We start from the raw sequence: 22,981 nt of genomic DNA on the forward strand, positions 1-22,981 counted from the left end.
TGTTTTATGTGGTGACTAAGCAGCTGCAACTCAATTATGAAACATTTCCCTAATATTTTGTATGATCAGTTTTGTTTCAGTGTAGTCTCTGTACATGGAATGATTTGTGTTTGACAAAGGGCTCTCAGATATCGAGATGAGTGAAAGATTTAGATAAATGACATGAATGGTTAAAATGTTCGAAACATTCAAAATTTGAATAAAAGCAGTGGCAGATGAGATGCTGTTGTTTTTATATACTGTATCCATGTATTTACATCAGAAAGTGTCCATTATACTTTCACATTAGCAAAGCATATGCAGTAGATCATATAAAAGTTCTTCCAGTTGTGAAAATATTATATTCAACGCAGCTTTTTTACTCAGACATATTTATACCTTATTTTTTAAAATGTGCATATATTTGCAGATTCAGACATGTTGTCTTGCGCAATCACTCTATAGCACTTTCCTTTTTATCTATGCAATCATTTATAAAAATGTACTGTTGTGTTTACTATTTAGTGGATTTTCGGCATGTTTGTGTATCATGAATAAAAGCATAATATCTGATCTGCCCGTAGTATCTGATGTTTCATTTATTACATTTAGTGGTGATCTGAATGTTTAGGTTTGTCTCAGTCAGTGCTACCTTCTTTAGAAAGGATGTGGTAAAACTTCCTGTGTACGGATGAGGCTTCGCTGACACTATTCAAGTGAACAATGTGTGCAGGTAGACATTATGTAACATGTTTTTACTCAAAGGCTTCTATTCAGCATCATTTGATATATAATTTATTGGACTCAAACAGTAAAATGACCATTTTTAATATTCATTTTAAAACATAGAGACAATGTTCCTGCATCTATTTATGTTCATCAATCACAACCAAGTTTTTTTCAGTGTTGATAAAATAAGACTGGTGGGGCACTGCAGGTTCGGGACCGACAAGACAAACAGACATGGATAACAAATGTCCACTCACAGAGAAAGACAAAGGGGTTGAGAAAAATGAAACAAAAGGCAAAACAGACAACACAACAGGACAAAATGGAGAGAAACACACACGAAGCTTGAAAAACACATTACACCAAGCACATCATGGAAATGATCCACTCGAAGTCCAGGTCATTTGAATTAGCCTGGTTAAAGACAGACAAAGAGGACAGGGGGGAAGAACACACATATAATGAATCAGGAAATAAACATAGATGAATGTGATTGGCTGATGACTAACACAAGTCTGGTTTTGAATTCTAAATAGTTTAACGATGTTTTAACTGGACTACACTAATCGTACACCTCCCTTCATTCTCACCTTTGTATCCATTTCCAAGTGCACCATTCAATCCACCATATTTGCCAGCTTGCTCTCCTGCGAAAGGATCAACCCAGTTCAATGTTATAAATGTGCTCAGAGGGAAACTGCAGCAGTGAGAAAACAGGGTTTGACAGCCAAGTCAACCCTTGCAATAAAGGTCTTTGACCTTTTACAGTATGTGAGGACTCAGCCAACACACTACAGCCTTAAGTGGAAAATAATCCATAATGCATGCACTTCTGCTTTTTGTGTGGAAGCAATTTAAGTTAAAGTACATGTTCAGAGCATGTGAAAAGAACAACAGTGTGTCCAAAAATAGATTTGCGTCGTTCGTTGTAGTCAGCAATAAAAAAATTGTGTTTAAAAGCACAGTGCTATTTAGACGAATGCAAAACCGCACAATAATTATATATGAAAGCTATTTTGTAGCACAGCAAAATATGTAGTACACTATGTGCTGTCGCAGTATCATTATGCAACCAGACATGGCTAATAATGTCACCAGCAACTGCGCAGTAACTGGAAATTGATGAAGTGAAATAAATGAGGAAGTCTCAGGTTTCTTGCTTACCCAATGCATCATGAGTTGCTCCCAGCTGTGCACCGTAACCTTATCAAATACAAGCAAAGAAGTTGACTTGGACAAAAAACAAAAACACAAAATACATTTATGTTATGATTTGGTGTCTTTTGGACTTCAGGAGTAGCTGAAGAAATGTGTGCAGCTAACGAGTGTACTTAAAAATGTCATTCTCAATCATGCAAGACATACTGATACTAAAAAATTCATCCAACTGTCACGCTCATGCAACTGCTAATGTATCGCAATCTGATATACTGGTGTGACGAATGGCACATTATGTGTAAGGATCTGTGACATGGAAATTCACCTGTTTGCTGAACTCCATATCCTGCACCAGCCCCTGAAACAACACAAAACATGTAGATAATCAGATATCGCTTGGCCTAATAATGACAAAATCCTTATAGACAGAAAGATTATACACATGCATACAACACATTATTACTGGTCACAGTTTCATTATCATCTGTTCTACTGTGGTTTCTAACCTCACTTGGTTAATCTGGTTAAACAACTGAACAGCCCTTTTTCCATTACACACAGTTTCTCACACTCATTCTCACCGTATTTGCTGGCAGTTTTGGTGCCATCAGCCCCGAGAGCAAGCTGCTGAGGATAGTACGGGTAGCCACCATCACCTAAAGGGACAACAAGTATTTAAGTGTTTTGGTAGCTGTGGCGTAGTGATGAACAGGATGTTTTATTGTGGTGTAACAAAACTGAATTCTTTGTATTTACTTCATGGAGTTTATTCCACGTAAGCACTGGGGGCCTCGGACTGGAGGTGTTGACTTTACTCTCCTTATTATATTTTGTGTTTTTGTTTCTGCCTTTGAAACTGTGACTGAGGACTACACCAATAAACTGACGCGACTAAAGTTCTAGTTATAAATCTCATGTAAATTAAATTACTTTACTCGTACCTTCCAGCCCAACAGGAATCACTGGAGCATTACCATAAGGAACCTGAGGAGCTCCTCCTCCTGGAGGAAAAAGAAATCATCTGGGTAAACTGACTCATATTTCTTCTCCATTTTCACCATTTCACATGCACAGGCCAGTAAACAGGCTTTGTGCTGTCAACTTGTTCAAGTTTGACTCTTGCGCGGAAAGCCACATTCACAAAAGCCTGACTAATACTGTGACAGAAGGATGAGGTCATGTCAGCACTGCTCACCATATTTACCACCAGCTGATTCCAGTCCTGCACCGTGCGCTCCTGCGCCGAGTGCGCCTGAACGAAGACAAGAGGGGCTTTAGTGACATGCTTTCAAACATCCCAGAAAATATATTCATACAGAGCTCTTGTTGGGGATTTTTAGGGGGTTGTTTTTTTTTTCTAGCTTATCTGCTGGTATGATAGGATTTCTTAAAAAGTAATAGAAAGTTTGACCGAAATGTGTCAGATATTTTGAGCTGCAGCCCTAATTCAGCATGTGCATGCTTAAACCAGTACAGAGCCAGCAACTTTTGCAAGTTGTGAAGAGGACAGCTGTTTGTTAAATACAGTGAATAGGATTGTGAAGCCTGGGTTGAAGCATTCAACACTCTTAGTGCGATCTAGTATTTCCATTTTAGTTGTACCACTGTGTGGCAGCTAGAGGATCACCCCTGTCTTTCAATTTCTTACCATATGCCCCCTGGGCTGGTCCAGCATAGCCTCCTGTACCGTGGAAAAAAATAAAAACATAAACAAGCATGTTAAGCAATGTTCATCCTTTAACTGATTTACATCTTTTAGTGAAGCTGTGTGAAAAGCTTCTACAAGAGCAAGGAAGTCAGAAACTGCCAGATTCAACTGGTCAGCTTCTATAAATAAGAGACAATAGCTACACCCAGTGGATGAAAGACCGAACTGGCTGTTCATCAGAGGAAGTGCGTTTCCTTGAAGGCCTCTTATTTGGACAGCTGTCGGATGATGCAGGTTAAAGGTCCAGTGTGTAGGCTTTAGGAGTATCTTTTGGCAGAAACTGAACATAATATTCATAATTATATTTACATTGATGTCCTCTTCCACTGGGTCCACCATGGTTCAAGGCCATGTTTCTACAGGAGCCCAGAAGGGATAAACACAACACTGGCTCTAGAGAGGGCCTTTCACATTTTTCATATCTTTAGTGATAATGTTCAGCTCAGTTGACACACTGGACCTTTGAGGCATCTACAGGTTAGTGCCATCACCTGTTAGGGTTTTCAGCAGCTTATAACACCTCAAAATTGTTACCTTCACTCTTCCCTGCTTTGTTCTCAGCAACATCAGCTAACTCTGCAGGGTAATCAAGCCCTGAAACATAGTTCTAATTAGCATTATAATTATGACTGTGAGCTGATGGCTCTTTACATTCACTGAGCTTCTCCTAATATCCCTTTTTTTTCTTTAAATGGTACTCACCAGGCCCGTAGCCATCACTGTAACCATTCCCATAACCTGTTAAGAGAAGGGGCTGTATGTTAAAACATTTAAAAGCTGTATTTACATGTAAAGACTGAATTCAAAGTGCATCTTCTCAAGTGCCGTATTTGACATTTTCTGACTATATCAAATGGAATGGAAAAGTTCAGGAGAGTCTTTATCATTCATGTGAAATACTGTGGACAAAGCTTTTGCAGCGTCTCCACATACAGTGAGAGCAGAACAATAAAAGTCACTCAGCAGCACAAAGGATCAGCCTGTCTTAACTGGATATCATCACTCATGTCAGTGAGAGCTTTGATGCAGATTCCCTCTGACACCAAACAGAATAAAGAATGATCCTCAGTCATTGCAGGCTGACAATTCATGTTTCATGGATCACGTTCTGGCTTCTGAATCTAAATTGTCCTCCATGTTGCCTTCTGTGACTCAGAGTACTTAATTTGACTGATATAATTTGTTTTTCTCTGTGCATGTACTGAGGAGTTTCCTCTTACCAAATCCGTTGCCTGGCACAGCACCCAGGTATCCTGTTGCTCCACCACCATAGCCTGTGAGGACACACATTCAAAAGCTATTTCATGGGAAACAGACTCTTACTTCTTTTGTAAAGACATCAATATGAAACTTGGAAGAAAAACTGTTGCTATAAAAACAATATTTGGATGCTGTGACTTTCTGACTTTGCATACAAAACAAGAGGAAAAGACAATTTAGAGATGACTGGAATGTTTTTAAAGAAATCCTTCATTGCTGTTGCTGTTGCCTTTTACTTTTTAAAAGCACTATCAATTATTCACCAGAAAGAAGGAGCATGAAACCGCTTTGCCTGTGACCTTTAAAGAAAGAAGAGCTCAGACGTAACTCACAAGCAAATGTTTTTCTTTCAAGGCAAAGTCTGAGCAACAGCTGATTTCTGCTGCGCGACGCATCAACTCCTTTGTGTCCTGATAATAGTCAATAAGGCAAATACATGCCTATACCAATGTTGAGCTGATGAATCGATGCATCCCAAGTAAAATCCTGATTGTAATAGGTTTGTGCTCTCAGACAAGCTTCTACATTTGTATACAGTCAGTGAGTCTGTGGAGGTAAAGAATCAAACTGAGATAGAAAAACATTATAAAGGAGACAGATAGTACAATTATCCCACAGCAGACATCCCTCAACACCCTGGGAATACTCACCTTGTCCAAGAGCAGCAGCAGGTAAGATTTAATTTAGAGAGAGACAGCAAGGACATGGCGCAAAAGTAATAAAATGAGAATATATACCTGAAAGTAAAACAAAGAAAAATGAAGAAAAATATGCGTCCTTACCTCCAAGTTTGCCAGCTGCACCACCCTGGTATGCTCCCTGTCCCAAACCTGTAGGCAGTACACGGGAATCCTTTACCACAGATGGTGTAAGATCTATCGACATCTACATCTGCTAGCGAGAACTGTTCTTGTGTTATGTGTCAGTGGTCAACATTACCTGCTCCATAGCCCCCAGTGCCCAGGCTTGCTCCCAGACCTGCTCCAGCACCATAACCTGTGGAGGAAGTTAGCACACACTCAGCCAAATCTCCTGCAATTTCCATTAAAAATATGAGTGCCAATATTTACAGGGAAAAACCCGAGGAACAATCTCTCAGCTCTGCTTTTGGTTCAAAGTGGAAATCATGTTTTAAACGATGGCACATAAAATTCTTTCTCATTCATGTGTTTTCCACATACAGAGGTTTGCTGTTAACGTACTGTTGGACATGTGCAGCTGACAGTGGAACAGAAATAGGCACACACACACACACAACAGATGTCAACATCTTTGACTGGGTTCTGGTGGGTCTAAGCACCTTTTCCATCCGACACAGACCGTCCTGAACACCAGCTGCTGAGCGGTCTTTCACCATCTCATTTTTCATTGATTATATTGAATGTCTATTATAGCTCCCTCTTTCCCTCTTCATTTTCTGTATAGCCATTTGTAATTGATGTTCTGAAAAGTGCTCTATAGCTCAGTTGGTAGAGCATGTGACCCATGTACGGAGGGCCTGACCTTGCTGCAGCAGCCCAGGGCTCAAGTCCAACCTGTGGCCATTTGCTGCATGCCCCCCCCCCCCCCCACTCTCTCATCCCCATTTCCTCTCATCTCTCAAGCTGATCAAAAAAAAGAGGTGGACCAACAATGACTTCACAAACTTTGATCTAATATTCTTTGTCCTGTCATTAAGAGCTCATCACCTGAATCAAGCATCAGCAAACATATGACAACCAAAGACAAAAGAAAAGTGCCATTGTTTTTGACAACGGGACTCTGAGCTCTGTACGAAGGATGCAACATCCTTTGATCTCAAGCTTGTTGATCTAATACAATTAGAATCATCCATCCTGTTACCAAGAAGCAAACAAATCTTACGACAGAAAACGAAAATGCTCCATTTGAGGGATCATTGCAAAAAACGGCGGTATACTGGCCTATGTATCGATATCAGAAAAATCGACTGAAAAGTAAGGAATCTGTTAGCTTCAATCTCACAATGAATACAACTTCATTACTGCTATTATTCTTCATTCATGCAAAGGTGAAAAAGTTCAAGGACAGCACTCAGCATACCAAGCAATACATATACAGGCTAATGGATTTACTATTTATAGAATCTTGGTCGCTGCAGCTGCTGGCCCATGACCTTTAGAGACAACAACTATCATGAAGCAGCATATGCATTGCACGTGCTTATTAGTAGATCCTGAATGCCACAACAAGAATTACTGACCGACTCTGGCACATTAAAAATCAGTTCTGTATTAACTAATTACAGCTTACAAACTCTTCAAAATACAAAGACAGCAATTCACTGTTGATTCTAGAAGTGTAGGTGTGTTGATATTGTAACTGGTTTGCCGGTTGTGCACACATATGAATGAAAACTGGATAAAAATAAACAAAAAGATGTTGTGATGCTGTGTAAAGACATAGCTTTGCTCTTACTTGATGCCTGGGTATTCCTCCCAGTCTGTCCTGGGACACTGAGAGGATTAGACTTTGTCCCTTCATGTTCAGCGTGGGAAAGGTGTTTTGCCTTCTTTCCATCAGCAGTATAGCCATTAGCTCTCTGCCCTTCTACTGAGGGGACGCCTAAACTTTGGGTTCCACTTGTGCCTGGGATCACTGGTGCGTAGTTCCCTCCTCCTTGTACTTGAAGATTAGGAGAACCACGACCATTGTTGTCTACAGCAATTGTCCCACGGATTCTAGGCACACTTGTGTCTTGAGCCACAAGCCCAAGGTCTTTGACACCCTGCCTGTCTGCTAGGGCAGATACATAGTTTCTGGCTGCCTGACCCTGTGGAGGAGAGAATATATTGCCTCTGACATCTTGAGTCTGTGGTAGAGTTTGTGGAGATGCATGCCCAAGATGTTTGCTGTCCTTACCAGCATGAGGCTGGGGCACTAAACCTTGACCCCTCTGCGTCTCTGAACCCAAAAGCTCATGGCGATTGATTCCCAATGCATCTGACAAACCACGAGTGGATCCACAGTTTTTGACCCACTGATTTTGTTGGCTAGATAAATCAGAGTCTTGTGCCCTTTGTACCTGTGAAGGAACATGACCAAGACCTCTGATGTTATCTTCAAGAGGCAATTGCTGTCTTACACCTCCAGTGACCAGTGTGGCTCCATGGCTTGCCGTGCCCCTTTTCAATGAGACCAAACTGTCAGAATTTTCTCCTACCCCTCCTTGTGAAACAGCAAGACTTTCACTGTCTTTATCAAAGGGTGTCATACGTCCAAGACTTGACGACTTCAGTTTTGAATCAAGGCTTTTGACCTCTCTTCCAGGTGTGAGCACAGCAGGTCTAAAGCCAATTCCTGCATGTGCTTCAGGAGCAGTGGCACCAAGTATATTGGTTCTCCTCATCCCAGCCATTTCAGGTCCAAGAGTTTTTCCATACGACGGGCCAAGCGCTCTGCTCTTTTCTCTCATCAGATCTTGAACAGTTTGCCCCAGACGGGCCATCTCAGGTCCACCCAAATCTGCTGTCGATGCACCTGGCAGAGAAATATCATCATGCATTCGTGACTTCTTGGTGGCTCAGAGACAACAGTGCTTCTCTGAGGGTCAACGGCACACTGTGGTGGCCAGTGGCACATATCTACTGATATGCTTTTCGATTGATGTGTGTATCAGAGCATTCAATGCAATATAACACATCATCAGCAGGGTAATCAGTACTCAAACAGAGGTAAAATCACAACCATACGGACACAATAAAAAAATCCATTATGGCCTGAATGTGTCCTATTTCAAAGGACAGAATCATCACCATAATTAGGAAGTAAGACGACAAAGACACAACTGAGGCCACTTCTCGGTGAGTCAAAGCAATGACATCAACATATAAAACATGACAACATAATGTTGCCATCCCAAATTGTTGAATGCCATAAAACACACCTGTGTCACAGCACAGAGTCAAGACAACAGCTGACTCAGACATCATGAGTGTGTGACAAAGACAACAGACAGACAAAGCTTAGTGAAACACTGATCGGACAAGGAAGCAGAAACCTACAGAACAGGGTGAAGGATTTAAAAGTGAAAAATATTGGCCAGCAGATTAAAATAATTCCACTGTTATGGAACAGTTTCAGTCATCAAGTTTTTCTTGAAACTAGAGACATTTGCATGCACACTTTAGCGAACCAATGTGTGCGAAAAAAAAATCACTTTTGTGCCGAGATAAATCAAATAGGTGACCCAAATTCTTAAGATTCTGCAGAGCTTGATTGAAATGTTAAGATTATTATAATCAAGTTGTTAGTGTGTATTTAGCTTTTATAATCTATTTTCCCATAGCCCCTTCAGCTCTTGTAAACAGCATTAAGTACTCCACACCATCAACTCTCATTAACTCTGATTAACTCAGAGTGAAAGAGCGGTAATAAGAGCTGGGCGACTCATGCATCATGCAACACATAAAACACTGTTAGAAAAACACCGTCCAACATCAGCATGTGAATCTACCCTGTGCACGCAAAATAAAATGGAGGATCTGATGGTGATATTACAGCAGATAGCTGAGATTTCATGCAAACAAAAGCCAACATGAACTCGACTTCAGCGAGGTTATAGACAAACACAAGACAGAACAAAGACAGACACAGACTAACAAACACAAAGACCACACAGGTCGCTGTGGTCAAGGTTTTACCAGGTTTCTGTGCCTTAGCCTTCTTTCCAGCGGCATACCCAAGTCCAATTCCTAATGATAGCAGATAAGGGAACTGTCATCGATTTCACTTCACATACTGACTGACAGAGAAACCCTGGCCGACACTATGGCCGTACAGGCAGACAGTTTTTAAGCTAGGAGTTTCCTCTTACCAAATCAAAAGGACAAGCAGCTGTGTAAGATAAAGGGGGTGATAAAATAAAAGCCCACAGTTCAGTGAAACAGGACAAATTGTTATATTAAAGAAGATATGGTTTTGGAAGACTACCCAGCATCCTTGGATACCTCTTTTGTGCAATCTGTTAAAACATGACTGACAGCGCAAGTGTGTGTTTGTGGCAAGCATGAGCTGAATGGAAGAAGTAATGGGAATGATTCATCACTTACCTGGTCGGGCTCCAGGGTAGCCAATGCCAGCTAAAGCACCGTATCCTGGCAAGGAAACAAAAAGCCAAGTTCAGAGGACATCTATAAATCTGACCAGCACTCAGATTACATCACCAGTGCTCTGGGTTTTTTCTCTGTTTTACAAGGACACGTAAGTCATTTGCTGAGATGCAATCTGCCCCATATATATCACGTTCACAGACAATGACATAGTGCCACTTAGCTGAGACTTATCAAACAAACAAACACAGAGAGTGCTTACAGAGAGAGACTGTGTATGCTCTCATTTGGGCAAACAAGGTAAAGAAATCATGGAACAAACCATGTGAATACTTACCAGGCAGAGTGCCATGACCAGCACCGTAAGCTGCAAAGACACAAAAGCATTCATTTCATTCTCATTTACAAAGAGCTCTACAGCTGAAACCCAACTGTTTATGTGAGTTTTGCCCTTGTTCCCGTCCCCATATTTATTTAACAATGACATCCTCATCAATCTGCTTCACCAGAACAATTCAGGTGGGGACAGCAACACTCTCAGTGCAAACATGCGTGACTTCACCTTTTTCTAATTGAGACACGTCCACTCGTGTTAAACAACTAAAGCAAATGTAATTTTAGCAGACAACTGTGGTTGTAAATGTAAAATCCTATTCCTAGTAGTTGGAAGAGGGCGACTGAAAAAATTACTTTTTCAAGGCCTTACATATCATCAAGACCATTACAGCTGGCAGCTGTTCAAGTAGCAGAGTCAGGCTTTTACCTGTCAATTAAATGTTTTTTTTACAAGCTTAAGGTGACATTGTCCTGTCATTTCAGTTTCATCTAATTTGTGTTTTGTGTGGTTTTGTGTTGTTTCTAGTATTCTGTTTTCCCCCTGTGTTCATGTGCTCCTCCCTAGTCTGCTTTACCTTCACACCTGCACTGCATTTTTCTTCGTCAGCCCAGCCCTGTTCCCAGTGTTCTCTCTAGTCTATCAGCTCCTTCCCTGCTGTCTTGTTTCCTCCACCTGTGTTTCTCCACCTCACCCGACCTGCAACTCACCCCATTGTAAGTTTAGTTTGTATTTAAGTCCAGAATTGAGCTAAATCTTTGTCGAGTCAGCTGCCTTTGTCCTGACTGTTCCTTGTGATGCCTTGATCCTGTGTAAAACTTCCTGCCTGCCATCGACTGCTTTTGCTTGTGATTTGATCTTTGCTTTTAAGGATCTAACACCCAGCCACACATACTGTGGGTTAAACTTGATGATTCTTTATCAACATCTTTAAAAAATATTAGCTGGATTATGGCAGATACTTTAATACGTCAGTCTTACCACGTTTCGGTCCCTGGCCATAGCCCAGTCCAAATCCATTTGTGAGTCCAGTCCCTAAACCCATTCCTGTGCCAAGATGAGCCCCTGCAATCACAAGAAGGATTATCTTCAGTTTTTCAGTAGTCAGGAAAGATCATAAAAAGCAAGTGAGCTGTGACAGTTTGAAAAGGGTCATATTGATGTACCATAGACTCCCTGGGTTCCATATGCACCTGGCTTCAGGCCTGCTCTACTTCCTAATCCGAGACCTCTGTAACCTCCTGTGAAAACCAAAAAGAGCACAATTCACAAAAACTACAATTATTCAAGATTACACAATCTGTTTCTATGCATCAAGACTGGAAAACTCTTATTCTTCCAAGTTTAATGGTCCCACTGAACACCAAGGAGTTTAATGCTAAAATTGAACAAACGGCTTATATATTTTGCATTTACGTTTTAATTAATTGTCCTCCTTTTCTGTTATGCAATATAAAACTAAGCCATGTTTATGGCGGCAACATAAGTACAGGTAGGTGTGTAAAGATCCAAGATCAGGACAACTTGCCAGCACCAAGCTGAGCCCCTGGATAACGTCCCACTTAAATTAGAAAAAAAATCAAAAATACAAACATTACTATCTCAGATTAAATAAGACACAGCTGTGAGCAGAAAATTGCAGATAGTGTTAAACATACTTCCGGTCTTCATTGCTTTGGTGCCATATCGGCTTCCCAGTGCTCCGAGGGCACCTGCAACTGAGAAAAAGTTTTTAAAAAATAAAAAAAATAAAAAAATATGATGACGTACACATTACACACATGATATGTTTTACATTACAACAAATATTTAAAGTGGACAACTTTACTCTTCATTTTCTCCTGATTCTTCCGTAAATCGAATCATGTGCACAGCTGACAATAAGCACTTCTGACTCCACAAACCTAAAGATCAGTCAGTAGAGGTGCTAATCTTACACCATCTTTATTTTATTGCACTTGTTTGTAGTTTAAATCATTTGGTATGATGGTTTTTAGACATGCTAGGAAATCCACTCACCTCCAGGTTTAACTCCAATGCCAACACCAGACGAAAAAAAAAAAAAAAAAAAACACAGAAAGAAAAAGAATATAAATTGTTTTCAGGACATAAATACACCAGGACACCTACTTCTGTGGCAACAAACTAAACAAAATGGCGGATTAGCTGTTAGCTAGCTAGTAGCCTAGCTAGACTTGCTAACGTTCCAAACTAGCAAACACAAAACAGGCTTTCAAACGTGGCTAATAAGCATTCAAAGGTCATATGTTACATGGCCATGTTCATTCTAAGTCATTAAAACTGTCATACACAAGTTGAATAGGTTTTGAAATCGTTGTGACATACCTCTGGCTGGCGGCACTCTCCCCCAGGGCATACTCTGAGGTTTAACCCCTGAAAATGGAACACAGCAGTGCACCAGGTGTGAAAATGTGTTTGTTGAATTAATCAGAAGTAAAAATGATCATGTGAAATAATTTAAAATGGCTGATGAGGTAATACAATAATTTATTGGAATTTTACTTCCATAAGCTACATATATACAAAAAAACAAAAATCATACATTACAGACAAATTGATAAATAATAATTGAATAAAGTTGTAATGGTAAAGTGTTGAGGATGAGTTCAGGACCCTCACAGCAAGACTAGACAGCAGTATGTATAGCACACATAATACACACTTAGATATGCAAGATAATGAACATTAGGTAACATTTTTTTGAGTAAATTCTGATGTAAAGAGGTCTATTATATTAGTTATCTACCACAAAATTAGCCTAGTTTGGAGTTATGTTACAGGAATTATTTCTTGTACTTTCAGCAGGGACTCCTGTTTGCTGACTTAATGGTTTTCTACCTGTAAAGGTAAGTACTCTGAGAGGCTGATACAGCAATATGAGTCATTTCAAACTACCAAGTATTAAAATCGCCACTGTAGTGATTCATGAATAGTGGCCAAAGGGAGGAGAGAGGAACAGATATCCATTGATGCAAACAGAGGAGGAGATGACATGGAGCGACTGTGTGGAGCCTGTTAGTTCATCTCACGATTGGTCGTCAAATTTTACTCGCCACTGCCACCTTCTCGGGGCATCCTTTGATTCAAAGAAATTAGATGGCATAAACCACAGTGATTTGGCGGGATCGCTGATGTGGAGCCCACGTCGTTCAGCAGTTTTTTTCTCCCCTCAGTCTCACAGGCATGATATCTAACAAGTAGGTGAGAGGGAGTCACTGGAGATCCATCAGAGCATTCAAGATGAAATCATACTGCTTTTGACATGTGTCAGCTCCGTGATGAAGTGAATTTGTCACTCAAAATGACAAACAACCATGGCATATATACTAACTGTAGCAAGGCAACGATGGAAATGAAAATGTACCAAAAATAATTACATGCATGTGACCGTGCTTCACATTTTGAATAATGTCAAAATGTTATTTATCCTTAATTTTAATAGATATTTCTGTTTCTGTAACAATATTATCTCATTTTAACCTGATGATTGGATCTTTTTCAACCAAAAGTTAAAAAATATTGCACAAAGAATGAATCTGAAAACTCCAAGCGAGTAATTTTATATAACGCTTAATTAGAATGAGATGCAAGGAATAAAACATGATTTGGATGTGAAGAAAACCAAAATGATCCACATCCCAGACATATGTGTTTAAGACAGGCTGGGAAATCATCAAATCCGTTTACAAGAGGTGTAATTCAATGTTTATCTTACCGCCTTGCAGAGTTTGCTGAGCCAGCCAGAGAACCAGCGAGGTCTGGAGAAGAGCTCGAACCAGCATGATGGAGGAGACAAAACACTGAGCAGCACCGACAGAGAGCAGAGAGACCAGCTGATGGACGGATTGACGGATGGAAGGATGCTTAAAGGACGACTATCCCTGATGTCTTATATACGATATTCTCTTTGATACACTCCCACTGTCCAGTCCTGCCCTCTGCACACACACACACACACACACACACACACACACACACACACACACACACACACACACACACTGGTCTGATTGGGCAAAAAAAGGGCCCATTTTGGTCCATTTCCATTAGCTGAGAAGGCACAAAACCACTGGAACTGAAATCTTGTGCTTTGGCCAGCACCTGAAAATCCAGCCTCTCTTAACCATCTCTGTGCCTGGCTTTCTCCACCCAAAAGAACTGAAATAGGCAGATTGCATTTGAGCAAATGGTTTGTCAAAGTTTCATTCACATTATTCTAAAAGCATAAGTCAGACATGCACTATTTATTTCTGTTTCAGTCAGATGTTACTGCAGCAGAACAAATGCCTTTTCACCATGACGAGTGTAGGGATGAAAATAACAGATATCTGAGCCAAAACTATGTATTTGCCTGTGTGCAGAAGCTGGAAGTTTGTTCCTGGGGTGGTAAAAATGCTTTATAATCTTACAGGCTCTGGTTCTGTACCTTCTGTTGCATGAAGTCCCGCATTGTTCCCAATGGTACGCTCTGCACAGTGCATCCCTCTCTATAGTTGTAGCAGAACAGTTCCCAGACCAGTTGGTGAAGCTTTTTGTTCGGATGCTTTCCACAGTAGAAGTTCTTCAAACACACGCAACAGTGACATTCTTGTCAGGATGGAAAAGCACCGGTGACAGCAGTTAACAGCTCTATAAAGGAAGATGATGTCCTGTATGTAAACACTCACACAGTGACATTTACACACTCAGACATAAATTACAGACATGGTGAGGATACACTGCCCTCACCCCAAAAATGAGTTTGTTGTAGAAAATTACGGTCTGACAGATGGCTTGAAATTATCCGTCTTCCAAAAAAAACTCAGCTGCGTTAAAGAGTGTCAACAAGCAGCTGTTTTTCTTGGGTTTTGTTAATGGAGTAAACATCACACCTTCTAAAACAAGAAGGTGAAAATAATGAGAGTGAGCAAACAGAATCTACTCAAGAAGGGTAAATATCCTTGTAAAAAGCGTGGACTGGAAATTCTAGAGTAAACATTTCATCCTTTTTGTGTTCATCAATAAACAACAAATGCCTAATGTGAAAATGCACACACACACACACACACACACACACACACACACACACACACGTAACTGCTGTAAAAATAGCCCTCAAGGCTGCTACCTCAATTAAGTTGTAATTTTCAAGGAGTTGCCAAAGCTTTCTACAGAGGAGCTTTGTGTAATCTCACTTAATACAGGCTCTTTGGGGCAACACAGTGTGTTACTGCAGTCTGCTGAGACTGTGTACAACAAGCATTAGGCCCTGGGAGCATCGTCATCAAGCTCCAGGATCACCTTCATATCATATAGTGCGGGAGGTCCCCTGTCAAGACAGCTGTTTCTTAATGTAATGTTTCAAGTTTAGATCTTAGAGTCGGGCACAGCAGCCCTCAATGCAAACGTCTGACTGGAGATCCACATATGATGGTCACGCAGTGAAAGAAGCCAGTTTGGTTGTGTTTTTTTTTTTTTGCTACCTGGGGGAAAACTGAAGTCACATGGGCAGACCACCACATCGTCTTCCCTGGTGGTACTGAGCATAAGACAATAACATAACCCACGTCTGACTCATGACTCCCTCAACCATGATTAACCTCTAAACATTTGTCTGTCTGCATGTTTGAGAGGTGCCTAAGGACGAGGATCCATAAGGAGAGTGTTGATTGTTCGAGAGGAGATGTGAGGAGCTGTGAAGAGGAGCTAAATGTTGTCAGAGGTGGTGCGAACCGTGTTGGCTCATTTACCCAGAGAACAGTATGAGAACAGGGAATGCAGTGTCTGGAGACACATCTGGATGGCAGTTTCACTGTGGTCGGTCATATTAGAAACACTGTGTGCCCCAATATATACATACAGATTACATTCTGTGTGTGATCGTGTGCTGTCCTCACGTGTCCTTTGAGGACAGAAGACAAGAGAAAAATCTCTGAAGGAAGGGGTTTGGAATATGACGGATACAGCGGTCATGTTAGATGAGGACATAGGTGTAAACCCCAGAGGAGACAAGCTGGACACGGCACCCCAATCCTGATAAAAATATGATTTGTCCCACAAATATATCAGCACTTCTTTCTGTGGTCCCCTCAATAATTGCTGTCAAGCAAACTTAATGTAGTTGTCCCCTCCACAGCTGATATAAGATTTTCGCCCCTGGTTGAGGCTTACGTTAAGTTATAAACAGGCATTTTGTGGCAGTGGTGCCCCCCACAGTGTTTGAGTGCAACACCACTATGTGTGCTTAATTAGTGTATGCCAAGTGTATAAGTGATCAACTTTGTACCCAGGAATGTGTATCAATTCCACAGAAAAAACAGAAAGTGTTGTAATTGTCATGATATTTCTATACTCATGCACATTTTACTCATATCAGAGAATTTAGGAGCCTTTTCTACGCAATGTTTGATAATGAGGGCCCATGCCTGAGGCAACTTGTGAGACATAATGTACGTGCTTTATGAAAACTAATTACGTCATGACAGTGTGATGTGTTAAAAACTTTGTGTCTTGAAGTATACATGTATGTAACAATGTGATCCTTCCCTCCCACTGAAGTCGCATAGTGCAGAAACAAGTGATGGGGGGCAGGGTGGCTGAGACAAAGACACTATTCGACCTATTACAAGACACTGTACCATCAAAATGATTATTGATGTTAATATAAGGTTTAAAAAAAAAGGTAACATGATGTTGCTCTAATGTTGTGATTCTCCTGAAGCCGCAGCCAACAGTAACTTTTGCCTCCCCTCCATGTTGAAAAGTAATCACTAGCAAACATGTCGCAAACTGACTTCGAACATTTTTTGCAAATCTGCAAATATAAGATGGTCAGTCAACCTAGAGACAGGTCAATGTTGTTGGTCTCTTTAGTGACTATTTGCTACTCTAAGACACCACGGGGCTGCTATTCTGTAAGAGTTATTCATGACGCCAGTTTCCTATAAAAAACCACTGACAAACATTAGAGTTATTATACAGCTCACTGGTTGCTGTTGCAGTATTTATAGTTCATTGTTTCCTTCCCACTTAAAATAAACTGAAACGTTCCACAGAAAGTGAAAAGGAAACACAGACTCGGGCACACCTCAGCAGGACAGACAAAAACAGTGTGCCTCTCTGTCAGAGCAACAACACCTGTACCTGGTTACATAATCACCTCCATTAAGTCATCAGCCATCAGTTATCTCACATTACAGACAAGTACAGACAGATAATCACTGATACATGCAGAGCACTCAAAAAATGAGCTCCCACAGTCTTGAAGTTTTATCAGAGGTTGGAAATCTGCATATCTCCAACCTTGAACACTTTCATGAATCCAGAGAAAGTGCAGCTCCACACTGGCTTTGCTCCGGTAAAATAAACATCCAATGATCACTTTCACTCTTCTCCAAAATAACTTAAGTCTTGAATTTCCTGACAAGTTGTTCTTTCTCAACCTTGTGACTGGAACTGTCGTGTTTATCAGTGGTTTTATGCGCCGCTACTTTCCAGATTGTAAGACACTGTGGGCCACCTCCAGGAGGCTTTATATTAGCGTTCAGCTCCATGTAGCGTGTACACATTAGGGGAAGAACACAAAGACCTACAGAGTGATGGTGCTGGCACACTCTGCATGCAGCTGAGCCTGCGTCTGGCTGTGCAGGTTAGGTAAGGGAGTGTTCAGAGCTTATGGGAAATGGCTCTCTGATGTGTTTTTAATACTTTTCAGAAGAAAACAGAGTTTAATAGCATAAAGGTATAAGTCATATCAGCAGCTATGTTGATGTTGTTATGGGTACAACAGATGAAATAAGAACATTTCAGCATTGTTTGCGAATGCTGGCTACCAAAGAGATAATTACAATGAACCCCCCTTGAAAAAGGTTGAAAAGTTGGTGTATTAATAAAAACAAAATGCAACAAAGTGCAATGGGAATAGACTAAGCCAATTATTCATGACATAAAGTGAGTGAATCATGTGATTTAAGTGTCCCCTGACTCAGAGCTCACACGTGTACTTAACGACTCTGTGGCCATTTTCCCCAGACAATCAGGCTGAGAGCCCTGCATGTTGTTCTGCTTCTTTCCAGTGTCCTATAGTGTCCAAGTCCTATAAAAGGCATGGAAATGATGACGATAAGTCAGTCTTGGAACACAGCAGCAAATTATCATCACGGCATATGAGCTTCCCACCCTGAAGCGTTGTGTGAAAATGGCTGCTGCGTGAATATAGTCTGATTGAGGGGACAGTAACCTTCCACAGACACATTATGAAACCACGTCCAACTCCTTATGATGACAGTCTCGACTGTATTCTGGTCCTGGTACCTGGAACTAAATACGCACATCCAGGGAGATGGAAGGCAAGTTCGGAGTTCAAATAAGAGTCACCCTCTTCTTCCCCATCGGAAAAACTTAGTGGGGAAACCATGGGTCATAGACTGCTGTAGAAAAACCCACACAACCAGTGCTTCACATACAATACAGCCTCTACATTTGACTCGAAATGGTTGCTCATAGTTCTGTCTAAACCGAACTAATGAAGGCAACAAATCCGAGGTAGAGTGAGGCGTGTTTTGCGTCGTGTTGTGGTCTGTAGCTGGGCCAAACCAATGGTGCTATGTGGGTTTAAACTGGCTTCCACTAACTACCTCCATTAATCAGTCAGTGGGACGGTGCATTTCCACTGCCGTGTGAAAAATTCAAAAATACCTTGAGCTACTCATACAAAACTCGTTGGCGTTGGTTGATGTTGAAGTGCCCACCTGTTGTGTCAGACTGTAGGTAAACATCCTCACTGCAGACAAAAGAAAGTCTCTTTTCCACCTGCTCTGTCTGCACGGGACTGCTCATGTGCTGGATGGTGTATGAACGTTTCCACTGTGGAGTAATGCTGACCCTCACATCGCTCCAAATCCACTACTTGCTGTGTCTGGGACAACACTGATGGTGGATTCTGGCTCCTCATGGTTTGTTCAGGTGTCTGCAGCCACAGTTACACTACAGGCCAAACACAGTCTTACATACTCACAATTAGAAGACATCATATCAGTGTTTTATAAGTTATCATGACAGCACTTTCTCCAGAGAAATCTAAATCAATCAGTCAATTATCCTAAAATGGTCGACAAAAAAAAACAGTCTCTGTCTGAAAAACGGTATAACGTCAGAGAAGACCTTTGACGTGAGCTGCTCTGGTGTGACTCCAAGAATAAGTGCCCAGAAAGGAAGGAGCCACGTAGATTTACAGGGGGAAGACGGGACAGTCTGTTACAACTGGCACAGGCTGTTTTCACCTCTGTCCAACATCACACACACTTACTGCATTTGCACACAGTCCACATTTGTCTTTCTCTTGGAATAGAATACACACAGACAGCAGTGTGTGGAAGTTGAGGGATGTTGTGGAGGACAAACCCACCCTAAAGCTCAGTTTACACACCATTTTTAATTTAAATACCCACATTTTGGATGACTTGAATATCTTTTACATGTATTAATAATTGTGTAAGTGGTGTCAGAATGAGTCGATGGTATCTTTGGAAAATAGGAATAAAAATGTTTGTCTTCCGGACATAGTTTACATGTTTCAAACATTTGTGCACTTATGCCCTGTGCACTTTTGCTGTGTTGAGTCTACACTATTTCCTCTGGCTGCCGTGTGTGTATAAACTCCACACGTGCCCTCCACCCTCTGTGGAAATGCTGTGCTTCATCAGGTTCAGGTAAAAAACCTGTTGAATTGTTTAATTTATTATGCGGCTGTCCTTCAACCTGACAACACAAACAAACCTGCTACGCTCAATACTAAAGGAGGAAGCTATTAGGCCTGCTAACATGTGGAATGAGGTTAGAGGTAATGAAGGTAAACTGTCAGTGTAAGTTAATGGTAAAACAACAACATGAAAAATATATGTCATATTGAAAATAATACAACAATAAGACCAGATCTGTGAAGCTCGACTGCCAAATGAATGGAGGGAAGTAATTATGTAATAACTGAGATCTTTCACTTAATAAACAAACATATCAGTCTCATGGTGGACTGACAGATAGACCAACATCGCCCTCCTTGGATCCACAATCCTACGGCTGAAATACATAAATACATGACTTAACAGTGTTCCATACATCTGAGTTCTGCCACTTGAAGGTAAATGCAGGCAGTGGAGGCAATCTTAATAATGTGTTTGCGGGTTGTACAGTTCCAACAGCTCACCTGCAACACATGCAAATGTGTCTAACCCTCCGTGGAGCGCTCCGCTTTCGGGGGGCGCTCCGCACTCTGCGACCCAGCAACCTCTCAGTCGCTCTGTTGTTTTATTGTCTTTAAACCGTTTGTATGCGTGTGTTTTTTTTAGTTATCGTTTAATACGTGTGTGTGGAAGATTTGTCAGTACTCCAATGCCGCGGATCATGGGGACTTCAGTGAAGCTTTTTGCACTTTTTTTGCGTGTCAACGCTGCTGCTGGACTGCGCCAGCCACGCCGACGGACATGGCAGCGGGAGAGCTGCATTCAGCCGGGAGCTTCTCCTGTCCTTACAGACTCCTACAGCCAGTCACCGGAAATCACCGGCAAAAGTCGAGGTGGAGGCGTCTGCTTCTAGATGAATCAGAGGGAGGCTACTGTAACACCGTGGTGATCAAAGAGAGGATATGCACAACTGATGTGGAATTACTGTCTATTTCTCTCCGCCCCTTTCACCTGCTTCGCGAATTTCAACAACTCTTTTTTTACCTTAGTGTACATTCACCCGCGAGCCAACGCGTCAGCTGTTTTCCAGGCTGATCGGTGACGTCACAGACAAACTGGACTCTATTTGCCCTGACGCACCAAAGTTTGTCCTATAGGAGATTTTAATCATTGTAATTTTAAAAAGTCCTTGAGGACATATGATCAGTATGTTACTTCTCCCACCACACAGAGGAACACCGTACTATATCTTTGCTATGGATCAGTTAGTGGGGTTTACAAATCCCAGCCTCTACCTCCCTTTGGTGCTTCTTACCACAGCAGCGTGTATCTCCTGCCTGTATACAAGCCAGCCTTCAGACGTCTGGAGCAGGAGGAGAGACAACATCTCCTCCCTCCAGGCATGCTTTGAGTGTACAGTCTGGAACTGCTTTTATGATGTGTGTGAAGATGTAAATGAACTCTCAGACACTGTCTCATCATACATCACATTCTGTGTGGACTTGATAATTCCTACTAAAAAAGTGATCACCTACCCTAATAATAAGCCCTGGGTGACTAAAGAACTTAAAGGTGTGATCAACAAGAAGAAAAGAGTTTTCTATTCAGGTGACCTCCTGGAGAAAAAGGCAGTCTCTAAAGAAGTTAAGGAGCAAATAAGGAAGTCCAAAATAAGGGAATATAGGAATAAAATCGAAAGTGGAGATCTTAGAGCTGCCTGGAGAGGAATAAAGTCTATGGCATCAATTAATCAGTCATCTTGTGAGACCAGGCAGCCCATCCAAGTAAATAGTGAGGATGATAACAACTTGGCAAACTGTTTCAATTCGTATTTCTCCCGGTTTGAAAGGTCTGATTTTTTGAATAATATTTCTATGTTGCGGGAATCTCTGTCCCCACAGAATGAATCCCAGGGAAATGTCACAAATCTCCTCAAGAGGGTAAGGCTGCTGGCCCAGACTCCATCTGCGGTCGCACTCTGCGTCACTGTGCTGACCAGCTCAGTGAAGTGTTCTCACTACTGTTCCAGATGTAGGTTGAGAGTGGCCAGATACTGACTATGTGGGAAAAATCCACCATAATTCCTGTTCCCAAAGATCGTAATCCAAGAGAACTCAGTGAATTCAGGCCAGTCGCTCTCACGTCTCTTGTGAAGAAGGTTCTTGAGAAAATATTAAAGGATGAAATTGTCTCCCTTATAACTGGTAAACTTGATCCACTACAATTTGCATATCAGCCTGGGAAAGGTGTGGATGATGCAAAGATTTTTATCTTATACATGCTATATAAGCACCTTGAGAAACCCAGTTCACATGCTAGGCTTTCATTTGCAGCTTTTAATAAGATGCAGCCTCATATTTTAATTGAACGTCTTGTTTCTTACTTTGATCTACCTGATCAGATTTTATTGCTGCTCTTAAATTTCTTAACAGACAGAATTCAGCGAGTATTGGTGAATGGTCATATGTCCACCTCCATCACTTCCAACACAGGCTCTCCACAGGGCTGTGTCCTTTCTCCTTTGTTATTTATTATGTATACCAACAGCTGCAGGTCTTCCCAAGTGGACAGCCATCTTGTGAAATTTTCTGATGACACGGCCCTACTGTCACTCCTCCAGGGGGCCCAATCAGACCATGGTTGTGCATTATCTTCATTTGTGGAATGGTGCGATGATAACTACCTGGACTTAGACGTGACAAAAACCTAGGAGTTAATCATTGACTTTAGGAGGAACCCTCCTGATCCTGCTGCATGCACTATTTATGGAGGAAAGGTAGAAATTGTGGAGACATACAAGTATTTAGGCACAATGTTTGACTCCAGACTCAAGTTTGACAAAAAAACACAGAGTCTATTGTTAAACGGGGCCAACAACGTATCCATCTACTGCGGAAGCTGAATTTTATGTAACTTCTATCATTCTTTTATTGAAATTCTGTTGACATTCTCTTTTATTTGTTGGTTTGATGGTCTATCTGTGAAGGAGAAGAACTGTCTCAGCAGCATTATCAAAGTCTGTTCCAAGATCATTGGAGTCCAGCTAACAGACTTAAGCTCCATC

At 41.3% G+C, this 22,981-nt stretch overlaps 1 protein-coding gene across 13 annotated transcripts; it reads right to left on the reverse strand.

The window, feature by feature from the left end:
• Positions 1-757: 757 nt before the first annotated feature.
• On the reverse strand, positions 758-14,128 carry LOC115576393 (glycine-rich cell wall structural protein 1.0). 13 transcript variants are annotated; one of them, XM_030408980.1, is made up of 24 exons: positions 13,974-14,128; positions 12,584-12,631; positions 12,257-12,268; positions 11,896-11,949; positions 11,766-11,798; positions 11,404-11,478; positions 11,219-11,302; positions 10,241-10,270; positions 9,904-9,948; positions 9,496-9,546; positions 7,271-8,332; positions 5,774-5,830; positions 5,617-5,664; positions 4,795-4,848; positions 4,277-4,312; positions 4,109-4,168; positions 3,515-3,547; positions 3,062-3,118; positions 2,808-2,867; positions 2,448-2,522; positions 2,192-2,224; positions 1,873-1,911; positions 1,299-1,355; positions 758-1,122 (listed from the first exon to the last, which is right to left on the reverse strand). In XM_030408980.1, the coding sequence occupies exons 1-24, from the start codon at positions 14,038-14,040 to the stop codon at positions 1,118-1,120; spliced, it is 2,175 nt and encodes a 724-aa protein (XP_030264840.1). In that variant the 5' UTR covers positions 14,041-14,128; the 3' UTR covers positions 758-1,117. The 13 variants fall into 13 exon arrangements, with proteins under 13 accessions (XP_030264840.1, XP_030264839.1, XP_030264838.1 ...); XM_030408979.1 differs by having other exon boundaries at positions 11,896-11,955; XM_030408978.1 differs by having other exon boundaries at positions 12,257-12,277.
• Between the last annotated feature and the right edge of the window lie 8,853 nt (positions 14,129-22,981).

The sequence above is a fragment of the Sparus aurata genome, chromosome 23 (genome assembly GCF_900880675.1).
Source record: "Sparus aurata chromosome 23, fSpaAur1.1, whole genome shotgun sequence".
Taxonomy (NCBI): Eukaryota; Metazoa; Chordata; class Actinopteri; order Spariformes; family Sparidae; genus Sparus; species Sparus aurata.